Source organism: Dipodomys spectabilis, unplaced genomic scaffold (genome assembly GCF_019054845.1).
Source record: "Dipodomys spectabilis isolate Male_0828 unplaced genomic scaffold, ASM1905484v1 ptg000096l, whole genome shotgun sequence".
Lineage (NCBI taxonomy): Eukaryota > Metazoa > Chordata > Mammalia > Rodentia > Heteromyidae > Dipodomys > Dipodomys spectabilis.
The window spans coordinates 1,986,155-2,003,464 of NW_024870773.1; the positions used below are offsets into that span (position 1 = coordinate 1,986,155).

Consider the following 17,310-nt stretch of genomic DNA (forward strand, 5'->3'; position numbering starts at 1 on the left):
GCTGGGCTCTCTCCTGCCGTGTGGAGAGAGCCCGTGCAGGGGTCTTGTGCAGACGATTGTGTTTTAGAACAGCTTGAGGAGGATGTGTGTAGGGCCAGGGATGCCATGTCCAGAAGCTGGTCCCTCACTCAGAAAAGGAGGTGGTGCAGCTGACAGCGGGGGCTCGTGATAGAGCCAGGGCTGGAGCTGGTCTGCTTGCCCTCTGCCCTCCCCTGGGCCTCAGGTGCTGCATATGACATGGGCATGGAAGCCACCAGGAGAGACAGCGGGGCTGGTATTGCTTGTCTATACCTCATTTAGGTGATGGGTGGAGAAACTCCTACACCAGCGTGGGGAAAGCGTGGGTGTACGTGTTTGGAGTGTCAAGGGTGATGTTTTCCCTCCTATCTCTCAGAACTATTGGGAATATAATCTGAAAACAGATTCGTACATGGGTGATGAAAAATGTAAGCAAATGTTACATTTCTTGAAATACATTATTAAATAAAATTGATACATAGAATTTATGGAAGCTATTTATTCCTTGTAAAGTTTTTAGTGAGTAACAAAATTAGTAACTACAATTTCCAGTGTAGAATTTCAGATTATGTAATGACTATATTAGATGTTTGTTGAAGTAACTTCAGTGACAAAAAATACAATTTAAGTCTATGACTTGACTCAGAATGATAAACATATATATGATTGTAATCTGTGTACTTTCTCCAAAGGAAAAAATGTGGCTGTTTTATTTTTAATATACTAAAATTTACCTAGCATTTTAGAGGCTAGAGTTCATTTTGAAGTGGGAGAATAGTTTGAAAGCGTTTGCTCTTGTAATCACTGAAGGTGATTTTCCCCAGAGAACTTGGAGGGCTGTGAGGTGGTCCTTCAGCCTGGTTGGGCCGGTGATGGCAGATGGGTGCGTGAGTCAGAGGACAGGGAGATGCCTGATTGCCTCGGGGTGTCTTCCTCCTGCACGACTGGGCCATGTGTCACACATTTACCACTGCTGTTCAATCCCTAGAGAGCTGGGCAACTTTGAAGCAGCCACTGAGAGCTTTCAGAAGGCCCTGCTCCTCAACCAGAACCACGTGCAGACCCTGCAGCTCCGGGGGCTGATGCTCTACCACCATGGCAGCCTTCATGAGGCTCTCAAGAACTTCAAGGTGAGCCTCTGTATCAGAAGGCTCTGTCCCTGCAGCCTTGAGCCAGTCCAGAGAGCTCAGTGACAGGGATGGAGACAGGGCTATAGATACTGTGTGTGCTGCACAAAGATAAGGCAGGCTGGCAGGCAGCAAACCAACAGAGCCTGAGTGTGGCTTTGAGTAGAGTCGCAGGAGTCTTAGGTGACACCAGCACTGATTTTGCCTCTGTGCTTCCGTGCCCAGCGATGCCTGCAGCTGGAGCCATACAACGACGTGTGTCAGTACATGAGGGGACTCAGCCATGTCGCCATGGGCCAGTTCTATGAAGGGATCAAAGCACAGACCAAAGTCATGCTCAATGAGCCCCTCCCTGGCCAGAAGGCAAGCCCTGAGTATCTGAAGGTGAAGTACCTCCGAGGTAAGTCAGCATGGCACGCAGCAGAACCCTGGACCTTCGTGGGCAAAGCTGCAGAGGAATGTGCTGGACTCGGTGTTCCTCAGGAGACCCCCACCTTAAGAGGCTGGACAGCTGGCCCAGCTGCCTCTGCTGGTTGATGAGGCAGATGTGGGTCTTCAAAAGGCCTGTCTTTCCTACAGGTTGTCTTTCTAAAACTGAAACAAACTCCACCTGAGTAAAAAGACACATTTTGGTCTACATGTGACCGTCATTTGGCATAGTCCAGACTTACTGCATCTCCAGATTCCTGAGGCAGTTGCCTCTGAGGTTTTTACTATTGAGTGGAAATGTAGCTTTGACCTGTCATTCCTTCATGTCAGACTCCCATGTGTCCTGGCAAAGTGTGGCTTGGTGAGGAAGGAATCAAATGTAGCCTTTTATCTGCCTATATGAAGATGTTTTGTTGTCCACATAGTTGTGGCTCTTATTATTAGCCAACAAGATAATTACTGTCCCAATAGAAAATAATAGCAGGCTATGGACTTTTTTTTTTTTTTGGTAGGTTGTGAGGCTTGAACTCTGGGCCTGAGCACTGTCTCTGAGCATTAGCTCTAGGCTAGCACTCTACCATTTGAGCCACAGCACCACTTCCGGTTTTCTGGTGGTTTATTGGAGATAAGAGTCTCACGGTCTTGGGGCTGGGAAGGTGGCTCAATGGTAGAGTGCTTGCCTCGCATACATGAGGTGCTGGGTTCGATCCCTCAGTACCACAGAAAAAGCCAGAAGCGGCGCTGTGGCTCAAGTGGTAGAGCACTAGCCTTGAGCTGAAGAGCTAAGGGACAGCGCCCAGGCCTAGAGTTCAAGCCTATGACCGACAAAAAAAAAAAAAGGGTCTCACAGACTTTCTTGCCTGGGCTGATTTTGAACCATGATCCTCAGATCTTAGCCTCCTTAGTAGGACTAAGCTAGGACTACAGGCGTGAGCCGCTCGTGCCCGGACATAATTTTAAATATTTAATAATCTTTATATTGAAAAGTTAATACAAGCAGATTGATTTTAGCTTGCTTGGTGTCTTTCTTGTTTGCTTTTTGTTTTATTACTTTTTTTATTTTAAAACAGGATCTCATGTGGCCCAAGATAGCTTCAAACTCACTACGTAGCCCAGGGTAAATTTGACCTTGTGCTTCTCATAAGTCAGCCTCATGAATGCTGGGATTACAGGCATGTGCCACCTGTCTGGCTAGAATTAATGTTAATGGTAAATTTTATTCAGTATATCCAAAATACTAGTTTAGCATATAATTAGTACAAAAGTGATGCATTAGGTATTTTATGTTCTTTTTTTTTTTGTTTGGCCAGTCCTGGGGCTTGAACTCAGGGCATGGACTGTGCTCAAGGCTAGCACTCTACCACTTGAGCAACAGTGTCACTTCCAGCTTTTTCTGAGTAGTTTATTGGAGATAAGAGTTTCCTGGACTTCCTGCCCAGGTTGGCTTTGAATTGCGATCTTCAGATCTCAGCCTTATGAGTAGCTAGGATTACAGGCGTGAGTCCCTGGTGCTTGGCTTATGTTGCATTATTTTTCGTACTACGCATTTGCAATCGATTGTATAATTCAGTTTTAGTACCTCTCCATAAATTTTTGTTGGAGATATTTGGTCTGTACTTAGAGTTCATAAAATACACAGTTGGAAAAGTAGAATCCTATGCAGAACTTATTTTCTCATTGTTAAATCAGGCTTCAACTTTCAAGTTATTGATTTGAAGTCAGTCTCTCAGACATTTGAGCCTGATTTTAGGTGTTGGGAACTAGAGCTGCCTGGACAGCTCTGCCCCCCCCCTCCCCCCGGATTGTGTGTCCTGTGGAAGGCAGGAGCCCAAGCTAAGGTTCTCCTGCAGCATCCACAGACACGAGCAGTCGGCCTCCGAGCTGAGCATGCCTCTGCATGCACACTCTCAGCTCTGTCTGACACTGATTTCGGCTTCTCAGACTCAGTAATTTAATAATCGTTCATGTGAAAGTGGTTAAAATTTAGCCAAAGTCCACTTGGCTTGACTGTGTCGCCCTTCCCCAACACACTCCAGGCTAGGGTGAGACTCTTCCTGTTGTCAGGTAATAATAGTGACTTCCTTCAGAGTCTCCTTTTTAGAATGCGTGTCTTTAAATCACAGTTTGTTCCCTAGTATTTGTAGGACAGCTAGCTAGAAAAAGTGTTTCTTATTTCTTAGCTGGCTTGGTGTCTTAGGCCTGTAATCTTAGCCACTTAGGAGATAAAGAGTTAGAAGAACGCAGTGAAGGCCAGCTCTGGCACAAAACTGTCACGGCCCCATCTGAACTGGTGCGATGCTGAATGTGGTAGTGTGCATCTGTCACCCCCGCTACATGGGACATGAGTAAAACTATGGTCCCAGCTGGCCCACGTATAAATATGAGTCCCTATTTGAAAAATAAAAGCAAAAATGCTGGGGCATGGCTCAAGTGGAAGAGTGCCTGCCAGACAAGTGGGAAGCCTGAGCCCAAACCTTCCCTTCTGTCTGCAGAGTACTCCCGTTATCTCCACGCACACCTAGACACACCGCTCACTGAGTACAACGTTGACACGGACCTGCCAGGGAGCTTTAAAGACCACTGGGCCAAGACCCTGCCTTTCCTCCTGGAGGACTACGAGGAACAGCCGGGCCTGCAGCCTCACATAAAGTAAGTGCTCTGCCGGGCAGCTCTCCTCCTTCAGAACCGAGCTGTGAACCCACCCCCTGCTTCTTCCTTGTTGGTTTCTTCAAGAAGTCTCACTCTGAGGCCTGACTGTCCTCAGACTTCAGCCCTCCTGCCTCCATCTCCCATGCTGGGGCACAGGCTCTCATACTGAGATTTCTTGATTACTACATGACTTTCTGTTCATGTTTCACTGAATTTCTTTTGGGGTTTGTATGTCTGTAACTTGTTTGTGCTTAAGGAGCCCTGAAACTTACTTTGGTTTGTTATCTTTCCTCGGAGCCTCGTCTTCCCTTCTAATTTTGGACAGCCTTCAAACTTTAAATGTCCTTATGCTTACTAGTTGAAGGAGATTAATTGACATTTTATTTGACAGAGATTATTTGACATTTGAAAAGATGAAAGTCACACTGCTGAAAAGCAGTGCTGTACATAAAACAAATATGCTAAAGGGCATTGTTATACAAAACCACTAGTGCCTTAATTTTGAGAAATCTAGAGTTTGACCATTTTGTTCTCTAGAAGAAAAGGGGAGCAGGGATTCAGACTAGATAATGGAAAGGATTATCCTGGGTTAATGGAGTGAGCACCTTGGCCAAAGGTATGATGTGTGTGAACTTCAGCAGGCCGAAGTGAGCCCATGCATGAGCTCCAGTGAGCTGGGTGAGTGAGTCCCTGTGTGAGATCTGGTTGTCTGGGTGAGCCTATGTGTGAACTTCAGCGGGCCAGGTATGAACACAAGAAACTGGAACCCCATACGAGCCAGCAAAAAACACCAACAACTTAGACCTTGAACTTCAGATGTTGAATTTATTGAATAGAAACGGAAAAATTCCAAGTAAGATAAATTATTTTTAAAATTATGAGCAAGTCACAGATGTGAAAAAGAAACAAGATCATAAAAAATGACCAGAAAGTTTTTTAAACTAAAAAGTTTTAGGAATAGGTCATTGGAATAAAGAATTCAGTAGATAGGCTAAATGCTGGATAAGATGTGGTGGGAGAAATCCTACTCAGTTGGAAGGTAGGAGCTGCGCAGGGGCCTTCTGGGGAGTTGCGTGGGGGCTGTCTGGGCCATCCCTGCAGCTGCGCAGGGGCTATCTGGGCCTTCAGTGGAGCTGCACAGGGGGCTGTCTGGGAAGCTGCACAGGACTGCCCGGGGAGCTGCGCAGGGGCTGTCCGGGCCATCTGGGGAGCTGCGCATGGGCTGTCCAGGCCGTCCGGGGAGCTGCACAGGGGGCTGTCTGGGCCATCCGGGGAGTTGCGTGAGTGCCGTCTAGGGAGCTGTGCAGGGGCTGTCCGGGAAGCTGTCCAGGGGCTGTCTGGGCCATCCGGGGAACAGCATGGGGGCTGTCTGGGCTGTCCGGGGAGCTCCATAGGGACTGTGGGGGCCATGGGGAGCTGCGTGGGTGCCGTCCAGGGAGCTGCGCAGGGGCGTCTGGAGAGCTGCACACTGGCAAGGAAGCCAAGCGTAAGCAGAGAGAAGACAGAGGAGAGGAGAAGTACTGACATGTCTGAAATCTCAGGGGAACAGAAAAACAGTTCTTCAAGAAACAATGACTAAGAATTTCCCAGAACTAATAAATCACATAAACCTACAGGATTTTTCTTTTTTTTTTTTTTTTTTTTTTTTGGGTCCGGTTGTGGGGTCTGAACTCTGGGCCTGGGCGCTGTCCCTCAGCTCTTCAGCTCAAGGCTAGCGCTCTACCACTTGAGCCACAGCGCCACTTCCAGCTTTTTTTTTTCTGCTTACGTAGTGCTGAGGAATTGAACCCAGGGCCTCAGGCATGCAAGGCAAGCGCTCTACCACTGAGCCACCTTTCCAGCCCAAACCTACAGGTTTTTAAAAATTATTCTTATAAAGTAGTTGTATAAAGACACAGGTTTGTTTGTTTTTTAAAGGCAAGGAAATGAATAGGAATCCATACCCGGACATATTAGAGGCAACTGAGAACTACCATGAAAAGGAAGAAAACCTTACAAGTAGAAAGACAAGTCCTTATGGTCAGTAGTTGGACTTATTGTAACCTCAGTTTCACTACAGGAGGTCAGAATACAGCAGAATTTCACCTTCAACAACTTTCAACCTAGAACTATAAACACTCTTATATACGTGAATATAGATATATACACATATGCATATATATGTGTGTGTTACAGTGTATAACTTCTGTATTCACGGATGATGTAAAAAACATGAAAGAAAAAAAGTGAAAACAATCTAAAATCCACCAGAAAGCAGAGAGGGAGTAGGAAAGGGAGGACAAATAGGACAAATAAAGCCGGGCTCACGCTTATAATCCTAGCTATTCAGGAGGCTGAGATCTGAGGATTGTGATTCAAAGCCATCCCGCACAGGAAAATCCATGAGATTCTCCAATTAAACATCAAAATTAATCTCCAGGGCTGGGAAGGTGGCTCAGTGGTAGAGCACTTGCCTTGCATGCATGAGGCCCTGGGTTCGATTCCTCAGCACCACATAACCAAAAAGAAAAAAAGCCGGAAGTGGCGCTGTGGCTCAAGTGGTAGAGTGTTAGCCTTGAGCTGAAGAGCTGAGGGACAGCGCCCAGGCCCAGAGTTCAGGCCCCACGACCGGACCCAAAAAAACAAAACAAAACAAAATTAATCTCCAATTAAACCCCAAAATTCTGGAAGTGGAGCATGGCTCCAATGGTAGAGCACTGGCCTTTAAGCAAAGAATGCAGGGACAGCACCTAGGCTCTGAGTTTAAGACCCAGGACTGAGGGGCCCATCAGCTGCACTGGACACTGATGAAAACAAACTAAGCAACTCAAGGGCTGCGATGGGAGGGAGGGAATGAGAGGGAAATAGGGAACAGCTCACACAAACGAAAGCAATGTACATATTACCCAGTGTGGAAGAAATGGCTATATTGTCAAAGCTCATAGAATTCACAGACTTGTTGTTGTTGGTCGTGGGGGCTGAACCCCGGACCCCGGGTACTGTCCCTCAGCTCTTCAGCTCAAAGCTAGGGCCCTACCACTTGAGCCACAGCACCACTTCTAGCTTCTGCTTATGTGGTGCTGAGGAATCGAACCTCCAGGGCCGCATGCATGTGAAACAAGCACTCTACCACTGAGCCGACTTCCCAGCCCATAGAATTCACAAAGTTTATAGACCACAATAATGATAATTTGCCTGGTGAAGCTTAGAATGTGTCTGTGACTTTAAGTATCACTCTCTCACAATACTGTGAAATTTATGTAATCACTTAATCTCAAAAAATTATTCTTTAATAAAATACACAGGACTAGTACGGGATAGGGAGCAAGGGTGGAGGAAGAAGAATAAGAAAAATGGGTTTTAAAACGAATCCAGGTACTCTAGTAATCATAGTAAGTGGAGATGGCCTGGCAGTTAGAAGAGGCACAGCGGGAGCACCTGTCATCCCAATGCTTGGGAGGCCAAGGAATTGGAGGCCAGTCTGGGCGATATACAGTGAGAATATCAAAAACATAAAGATACAAGATGGGTGCTGGTGGCTCAAGCCTGCCATCCCAGTTACTCAGGAGGCTGAGATCTGAGGATCACAGTTTGAAAACACCCCATGCAGGACAGTCTGTGAGACTTATCTCCAATTAACTGCCAGAAACCCAGAAGTGGAGCTGTGGCTGGAAATGGTAGAGCACTAGCCTTGAGCAAAATGCCTAGGGACAGCACCCAGGTCCTGAGGTCAAGCCCTACGACCATCAACAACAAAAAACTTACAGTTATACTAGAGTTTTTTGAAAGTCCAGCTTTTTATAAGAAGCACCTGTTGCCTGAGGTACAGAAAGGTTGTAAGTAGAGAATGGAAGCCTTAAACTTGGAGAGCTATAGCTGAAAGGATCCGGGTCTAGTTATGTTTACATCACTGGGCTTAAACACAGTCAGCAATAAAGATTCTTCCTACATAATGGCAAAGGTTCAAATCACCAAGAAGATTTAAATCTGAGTTTATGTATAACTAATAATTTTTGAACTTTATAGGAATACACAGAGAAGTAAAATTCAGTATAGAAGTATAAGGTTGTATATGTAATGAAATGAGACTTTTTTTGGGGGGCGGGGGGCGTGAACTCTGGGCCTGAGCACTGTCCCTCAGCTCTTCAGTTCAAGGCTAGCACTCTACCACTTGAGCCACAGCTCCACTTCCAGCTTTTTTCTTATGTGGTACTGAGGAATTGAACTCAGGGCCTTGAGCATGCAAGGCAAGTGCTCTACTACTGAGCCACTTTCCCAGCCCCTGAAAGACTTTTACATGGAAGTAAGATTATGCAAGCACTGAAGCAAGTGGCTTTTCTTGTTTGTTTGTTTGTTTTTTAACTTTATTTTATTTATTTTTTGGGGGGGGGTCTGGTCGTGGGCCTGAACTCTGGGCCTGGGCGCTGTCCCTCAGCTCTTCAGCTCAAGCCTAGCGCTCTACCACTTGAGCCACAGCACCACTTCCGGCTTTTTTCTTTTTGCTTATGTGGTGCTGAGCAATTGAACCCAGGGCCTCATGTATGCAAGACAAGCGCTCTACCACTGAGCCACCTTCCCAGTCCCGAGGTTTTTCTTGTTGATGGAAGAGTCCTCACCACAAAACCAAATTGGTTTCCCCAGAAACCAATGGATTTACTAGAAAGTGTATGAATACAATTACCAAGTAGCCTATTAAAGGGGAAAAACCACACAGTCATCTCGATACAGAAAAATGATTAGGGCTGGACACTGGTGGCTCACGCCTGTAATCCTAGCTATTCAGGAGGCTGAGATCTGAGGATCTCGGTTCAAAGCCAACCTGGGCAGGAAAGTCCGTGAGACTCTTATCTCCAATAAACCACTAGAAAACTGGAAGTGGTGCTGTGGCTCAAGTGTTAGAGCACTCACCTTGAGCTGAAGAGCACAGGGACAATGCCTAAGCCCAGAGTTCAAGCCCCACGACCAAACAACAACAACAACAAAAAAACCATTAGTGGAAATAACTCACTCATACTTTGAAAACAAATGTAATTGAGAAAAACAAAGATATGTCCTTAGCCTGATAGTTGGCACTTGTCAAAAGCCTATAGAAGCATCATGGTAACCAACCAAGTGGTTGGGGCCTTTGCACCAGAAGGAGAAATAAGACAGAGACACTCTTTTGGATAGCATAATCTTCTACAAAGGAGACATTCAAGTTCTAAATAAATGATAGGAAGTGATCAGTTTGAAGAGGTGATTTATTATAATCATACATGGATGAGTTGCAATTCTAAATACCAGAGACAAAGAAAAAAAATCTCACTTAAAATAGCAACAAAAAGTTAGAAACAAATGTCAGAGATTTTGTGCAAAATCAGTATGGTGATCATTGTTCCCAGTATTCTCAGCTACAGTGTTCCCAAACCCCAGCAGACACAGACTATAAACCTCTCTACATACCAGCATCCTGAGTCTCACAGACTGTAATCCTTTCCATACATAACAGTGCTTGGTAATTTATAAATTAGATATAGCAAGAAGTTAACAGTAAGCCAATAAAAATGGAAAGTTATAAAAGGACACTAATAAAACTGGGGTAAATGTGGTCTTTCTCAAAATAGTTTAATTGTCCTTTAAGTCTTAACAGTTCCATTACAATGGTTTTTGTCCTTTTTTAATTCAAGAGCTCTTATCTTTGTTTTTTATGGAGATACTTTTCTATGTGTCTTTGGCTTATCAGAATGAATCCCTGGGATTAATCCCGGCCTTTCAGGCGAGCTCCTGCCCTTCTAGACCTACAGGAATGGCTTCCTGTGCATTTCCCTCTGTTCTGAGCACCAAGTTTCCTTCTGAGAGTTCGGAAGTTCAGCGCTTGCCACACATGGAGAGTTGTGTGAACAGCCTCAGGAAAAGTCCAGGGCTCCTCCTTTCTGCTGACCTTTGCCCCGTGCTTTTTGCCCTTTGCTGTCTGCTTGGTGTTCTTTACTAGTGAGAAATCACAGCACATGGGTGTGACTGGACTGGGCCCTCTGTGTTCTCCTGGTGAACCACTGAGCCTGAGCATGTCTTGGAGAACCCAAACCACATCATGAGTGACTGAGAGCAGAGCGTTGAGAGGCCAGTCTGGGGCTATATCGTGAGACACTACCTCAAAAAAAAAAAAAAGTAACAAAATAGAAAGAGCTGGGGGAAAAAAACAAAAGCATTAAGTAAGGTAAGTCAGCCCCAGAGAAGACAAAGGTTGTGTGTGTTTCCTCATTTGTGGAAGTTAGAATTAACTTACAAACTAATGAGTAAATACATTAGATGGTACACAAGTATACACAAATGTACTAACTGAAATATGGCATGTGCAAGAACTCAAAGAGTATAATTTTTAGAAAGTCAGAGTTCAACAAAATGAGCACCAGGAAATGGGTAATAGAAAGGGGTGGAATGGGGTCATGGGGAAAGGGCAGATGAATGAAGAGGAGCATGGGGGGAATTGAGTCAGGAGTTCAATGTAGTACTACAAAATTAGGGGTGAGGAAAGGAGGAGTAGGAGGGGAGGGATGGAGAAGATGCATTGTGTGTATAAACTGCGTAGTCAAAGGGTAGCTCCTTCAAACTACTTAAAGATGATTAGATATTCTTAAACTACTAAATAATTCAAGAATTGAATCTTTTTTAAAATAATGTTTTTTGTTTGTGTATTTCTCTATTGTGTGTGTGCGTGTGCATGTATGCGCGTGTGCATGCACACACTGGTACTGGGGCATGAACTCAAGGCCTCATACCCTCCTTTAGCTTTTTCATTCAAGTCTGGTTTGTGTTCTCTCATTTGAGCCACAGCTCCATTTCCAATCCAGCTTTTTTTTTTTCCCCACCCATTTTCCTCTGATTCCGTGCCTTCCTCCTAGCTTCCCTCCTATGTGCATGTGTACATACCTTATGTGGGGTCAAGAAGAATTTGAATCAAGCATGTTGGCAGTCATGCAGTAGCTGCGTGCATGGCCCCAGATCATGCCTGTGCTCTCACAGCTGGGGCTGGGGACAGCAGTGGCTGGATGGGGGTCAGGGTGGACAGACCGCTGGTGCTGGGGCAGGGTGGACAGACCTCTGATGTTCTCACGGCCGGGGCTGGGGTGGGAATGAACAAACCTCTGGGGTTTGATTGCTTGTTGACAAAGTTCACACAGTTTTGTGGCATTCACAAGGAACGTGCTGGTGAGTGCCTGTGGAGTTGCACACGAGCCAGCGTTGGTGGCTGCGCAGATCCCTCCTCACGCTCTGTGGATGGATGCACAGCACTGCGTTGTCGCATCTCTAGTGAAGGAAGCAGTTGCTCTCCTGATGGAATTGTACCGTCGGCCTGGCTTGAGACACTGCTGACTGTGCACGATGTTGTTGCAGGGATGTACTGCACCAGAACTTCGATAGCTACAAGCCTGAAGTCCAGGAACTGATCTGTGTAGCTGACCGATTGGGATCACTGATGCAGTACGAAACCCCCGGATTCCTGCCCAACAAGAGAATACACCGAGGTAGCCTGCAGACTGTCTAGTACTGGGAAGATTCTGGCAAAAGAGTGGAGTAGTTAAACTACATTCACTTTGTTTTTTCAATACCAGAGGTTGAATTCAGGCCCTGAGCTATGCAATCTGTGCCTCCAGCACTTTCCCTTTCAGATTTGGAATGCAGCCTAGCCAGCCCTGGACCTTAGTCCCCTTATTTACACTTCCTCATAGCTCAGATGGTAGGTACTTGCTACCACACCAGCTTGTTGGTTGTAGTGGAGTCTCCATTACTTTCTCCCTGGGTTTGCCCAAACTGCAATCCTCTGATCTCTGTCTCTGAGTTGCTAGGGTGACAAGTGTGAGCCACTTTGGCTTTCTGCCTTTGCATATTGTACCCACAGGAGTGGAATAGAAGAGGGCCAGGCAGTGAGGTATTTGATGGTCCTTTATTAATGCTAGCTGTAAGCCCCTATCACTATGGCCGAACAAAGATCTGTGGTCCCCTAGGGAAGTTAAGGAAGGGAGGGTGGGGGTTAAAGGCTGCAGCTGCATAAGTTACATATGTTCAGTTAGCCCCAGGGAACTTAGATAGTAACCAGATAAGAAGACTGCTGGGGGGGGGGGGCATTTACCTCTTAATTTAAACAGAAGTAGCAATTTAGGGACTCTTGACCTGGTTTAACAATTTGCTGGAGCAGGGATTCTCTTTTATCTCTAGATTTTTGCTTCTCAATTAACTCTGTTTTGCCCTTAGCTGTAAAACTGGGCTGGGGGAGGTTAGTCATTTCTTTCTCTTAGAGAGCTGAAGTAGAGCTCTGTCAGCTGATTGGAGGAGGGAGGTGGGAGAAGGCCAACCCTGCTTGCTTCCGTAGGCACACAGATTTCTGTAGCTGGTAACTGAGTCGTGGCTGGGAGCCCGTGGGAGGCAGTCCATGGCAGGCTCTGGTGAACTGTCTCCCTGCTTCTCCTCACAGCCATGGGCCTGGCGGCACTAGAGGTCATGCAGGCTGTCCAGCGCACATGGACCAACTCGAAGGTCCGCATGAGCGGGAAGACGCGGCTCATGCAGTGGAGGGACATGTTCGACATCGCCGTGAAGTGGAGGAGGTACCGGGCGGTGGGTGGCATCTGCACCCTGTTTTGCTTTCTGATGATAGGTGCACAGGATTTTTTTCTCTTACTACCCTATGTTCTTTGGAGTCATTGGTGTTTAGGAAGTGGCAGGCGTGTTGTTTTGTTGGCTGCTGTGGTTCAGAGGAAGTAGACTAGAGTTCTTCTTGCCATGACACCCCGCCCCCAGCACAGCTCTCCAGGCTGGCCTGCACTGACTTCCTACCTGGTGCAGCCACAATGTCTGTGTACAGTGTGCGGGCTCATAGACTATTAAAAAAACAACTCCAGGGCCTTAAGTTTGCTAGGCAGGTGCTCCACCACTTGAGCCACCCCCCTGTTCCTTTTTGCTCTCTTGATCTTTCAGGTAAAATCTTGCAGTTTGGCCTGGGGCTGCAGTCCTCGTCCCCAGCTTCTGCAGTGGACTCCTCACCTTTGCAGAGACTTGCCCACAGTTTTAAGTGCTGAACAGTTCTGGGCTTGGCTAGGTCTCAGACTTGACAAGCTGTGTTTTGCAGGATTGCTGACCCAGACCAGCCTGTGCTGTGGCTGGATCAGATGCCAGCTCGGAGTCTCAGTCGAGGATTTAACAATCACATCAACCTAATCAGGTATGAACCTTTTGTGATTCTTTCCTGTCTTCACAGGAGTGTGTTCTGGGGTGGTTATGACTGGCAGCGTAGCTTAGCTCTGCCCACAGGGCCCACTGCTTGTCCTCCCGGCCTAGCTCAGACAGAGCACAGTAGACTCCAGAGAACCTGATGCAGGGTGAGTGAGGATGGAGTTTACCTAGGGTGCCAGTTCTCACAGGGTCCTGAAATAGCTTAGGAACTTACTGATGGAGTGCAGTGTGCTTACATTATCCTGCTGAATCTGTTGTGTTGGGAGGCCCTCTTCCCCCCAATACATGAGCCGGTCCTCAGGAGAGCTAATGCTTTGCTCAGAAGTTCTGCAGGTTGGACACCTGGCCTAATGCTTGCCCCGTCCCCTGTCCATGAGCTTACCGCCCTCCAAACAAGTGGTGCATATGCACAGGAGAACATCAGCCTCAGGGAGACTTGGGTGACAGGCCTGTGCCTGTTTTTTTTTTTTGTTGTTTGTTTGTTTTTGTTTTTTTGTCAGTCGTGGGGCTTGAACTCTGGGCCTGGGCACTGTCCTTGAGCTCTTCAGTTCAAGGTGAGCCCTCTACCACTTCAGCCACAGTGCTACTTCTGGTTTTCTGGTGGTTGGTTAATTAGAGATAAGAGTCTCACAGACTTTCCTGCCCGGGCTGGCTTTGAACTGTGATCCTCGGATCTCAGCTTCCTGAGTAGCTAGGATTACAGATGTGAGCCACTGGTGCCCCAACTCTGAGTGGATTTTAAGTATAATTTTGAAATATGGTGTCACATCTAAAATGTATCCAATTCCAGAAACCTGAATCAAGAAAACATTCTCAAAAAAAAAAAAAAAGAAAACATTCTCATGTAACAGTGACCTTTAGTTTGAAATTTGAATGGGAATATCATTTCTATGTTTTTTTTTTTTTAATTTCTAGGGAAAAAAAATATTTTCTCCCTTTAACTTGCGTTTTCCTGTTTCTCATGGAATGATCTGTAGTCACTAGTGGTAACTAAGGGCTGCTGTCTGGTCAGATGCTTGCTATGCTTCTGGGTGGTAAGGTAGTAGCTATGTGGTAAAAGCCACAGGCCCTGACCTGAGGAGATAGAGGCAGAGAGCCACAGGCCCTGACCTCAGAGAGCTCCTGGGGAGGTAGAAGCAGCTAGCACGTAGAGTTCTAAGTGCAAGGTGAATACCCAAGGGAGCATACAGAAGGACACACAGAAAGGGGTGGCTGGTCCTTGTTCAGGGAATTCCTGGGCAGACAAAGGATGGACCCATGGGTAAATTCTACAGAGCCAGAACACTGTGACTAGCTCAGTATGGCTGGTGGCAATTGAGGGAGTATCTGGAATGTGGCCAAAGACAGGCAGAAGTCAAAGCACGCATGAAGTCATGTGCTGTGCCCAGAGACATTGTCTGTAGGCAGTAGTGAGCAGGACAGTAGGGTGAACAGATTTGTGTTTGGAGGCTCACAGGTGGCAGATGGAAGGAGCATGTGTTGAGGGCTGGCAGCCTCGGCCCATGTGGCAGGGAGTCGGCCAGGAAGAGATGGGTTCAGAAGGGAGAGGCGGGGCAGAAGCTCTGGCAGCAGTCAAGACGTGAGGGGCCGGTGATGTCTGAGGACCGTCCAGCCTAGGGAAGGTGGTATCCAAGGTCAGTCCAGTGCCTAGTCTAGGTTTGTTACCAGGGGCTAGATAGGGCCAGGACAAAAATAAAGTGTTTGTTTGAGGTGGAGCTGGAAGGATTGATGGGAGGGGCAGGTGCCCATGCTACAGTGTGGAGGCTGGAGGCCTGTCTAGAGGCTGGGAGCCAGTAGGCATCCTGGGAGCAGTTGCCCGTTCCCTGCAGGTCTGCCGCTGTTGGACTCGAGGGTCTGGAGGCAGTCTGAACGTGAGCTGGGAGGGGCACTCAACACTTAGAGTGGGCAGCAGGAGGGCAGAGGGCACGAGGAAGCCAGGAGACCACGCTCAGAGTGCCCATGGCTGGGCACTCAGCAGGGGCAGGGAGACTTGTAAGCTCTGGAGGGTTTCCTTTCTGTGTAAATGAAATGTTGCCTTGAACATATTTATGTACAGTTGCTTTTGAGTTTTGCTGTTGTTCAGCTCTGTTTTCTGGTTTGTTGGGACAGTCTTTCTGTCCAGCCATTGCTGGCCTCCCTGCCTCAGCCTCTTGCAGACGTCTGCACCCAGCTTATCTCATTGTTTTTGCCTTACAGGGGTCAGGTGATTAACATGAGGTATCTGGAATATTTCGAGAAAATACTCCACTTTATTAAAGATAGAATTCTTGTTTATCATGGGTAAGCCTGCAGTTTTGTACCTCACAGTAGTGGGTAGATTCGTACCTATTGTCTTTATTTGTGAAAGTGGGAAACAGCCACTGACAAAACAAGCAAGGCCAGATGTTCACAGAGCGTGTAGACTCATCCAGCCCCATTCCCTCCCAACCCCCCTCCTCACCGGCCACAGGACTCCCTGGCCCACAGAGGGCCACTGGCCTGATGGCTGAGCCATTTCTGGTCTCCTTTCCAGCCTGTCGCTTACCTGTTAGGGAGTTCAGCTCTGAAACGTGATGGTCAGTGGCAGGTACTTCCATTTGAGTACCTTTGACTTGTCCTTGCGGAGCTGGAATGTGAGGAGACACCAGTGCCCGCTGTCCATCCATGCTGCTTCTCCCTGCCCCTCTTCTGGGTGGAACACCTCTTCCTTAATTCTCAGGTTCAGCCACCTCACAGTTTAGAACCTTAGTCATGGCTGTTCAAACAGTTGTCCCTTGGTGTTCACCCGGGACTCTGGGACTCCAGCAGATGGCAGAATACCTAGATGTTCAGGCTTCTCCCATGAAGTGGCGCTGTGTGCACAGAAGCTCTGCATGTCCCCTTGGCTCTTCACGACCTCTCTCGGTGCCCCGTGGCACTGACCACGTCAGTGTGGTGTAAATCATGGTTTTCTTTGTTGTCAGGGAATGGTGGTGAGAAGTCTGGATCCATTCCATAGACATGGTTTTTGTCTGTGATGTGGGTGGAGTCTGAGGAAAAAGCGCCTCCTGTATTGAGGACAATTTATGTAAACTAAAGCTGAGGGCATGGCCAGTTAATCACATTTCTGGGTTAACCTGTTACCTTCTCTCATCTCTTCCCTATCTCTTATAGCGCTAACAACCCCAAGGGGTTGCTAGAAGTTAGAGAAGCTCTGGAGAAGGTTCACAAGGTAGAAGACCTTCTTCCCATTATGAAAGTAAGTTTCTTACTAAAAAAAAAAGAACTCATAATTATGAAATGCATGTTTATTAAGCTATGTGTTTTGAACTTCACGAAGCCTGGTATATGAAATTGCTCACACACAATCCAGGTGATAATTAAAACAAAATGGAATACTGGCATCAGACTCAGCTAAACTGGGCTTCTGGCCATGGTCATGACTCACTGGCCTCTGTCTGTGCCCACTGCAAGCCTAAGCTGGACACAGGACACTGGACACATACTGGCTTCTGAGAGGAGGGGAGCAGCTTTTGCTGTGGAGCTGGGCAGAGTCTACAAAGAGGAGGTGTGCAGGATGGGCAGGCCCTGAGACTAGGGATGTGGTCCTTGTTGGCTGAGTGCCTGGCACTGAAAGCTGGCAGGCTCAGCAGAGTGGCTGCATATTGCCAAGTGGGGTGGCAGGTCAGCTGGGCTGGGAGATGGAGTGTGTAGCATTGCCAGGTGAGCAGGTCCTGTGAGCTCTAGGCATTCTACACATTCAGTGTCGGGCATAGGGGGACCTGTGGGCGAGGGGTGGGGGGGAGATCCGCAGGCCGGGGTATGGGGAGGCCTGCAGGTGGGGTTCACATCTTGTCCTCAGTAGACATAGACTTACATCAGGCCAAAAGTGGCCTTGGCCTCGTCCCTTTGAAGGAAGACATGATGATCCATCCTTTAG

At 47.2% G+C, this 17,310-nt stretch overlaps 1 protein-coding gene across 9 annotated transcripts in view; it reads left to right on the forward strand.

Moving 5' to 3' along the window:
- Ttc13 (tetratricopeptide repeat domain 13) overlaps positions 1-17,310 on the forward strand; it is a 64,472-nt gene that overhangs the window by 37,790 nt on the left and 9,372 nt on the right. For all 9 annotated transcript variants that reach the window (XM_042685986.1, XM_042685987.1, XM_042685989.1 and 6 more), the window contains 8 exons: positions 1,007-1,148; positions 1,371-1,545; positions 4,067-4,223; positions 11,577-11,707; positions 12,655-12,787; positions 13,309-13,401; positions 15,609-15,692; positions 16,545-16,629. In XM_042685986.1, the coding sequence (XP_042541920.1) occupies positions 1,007-1,148; positions 1,371-1,545; positions 4,067-4,223; positions 11,577-11,707; positions 12,655-12,787; positions 13,309-13,401; positions 15,609-15,692; positions 16,545-16,629 (1,000 nt within the window). The remainder of the gene's footprint in view (positions 1-1,006; positions 1,149-1,370; positions 1,546-4,066; positions 4,224-11,576; positions 11,708-12,654; positions 12,788-13,308; positions 13,402-15,608; positions 15,693-16,544; positions 16,630-17,310) is intronic.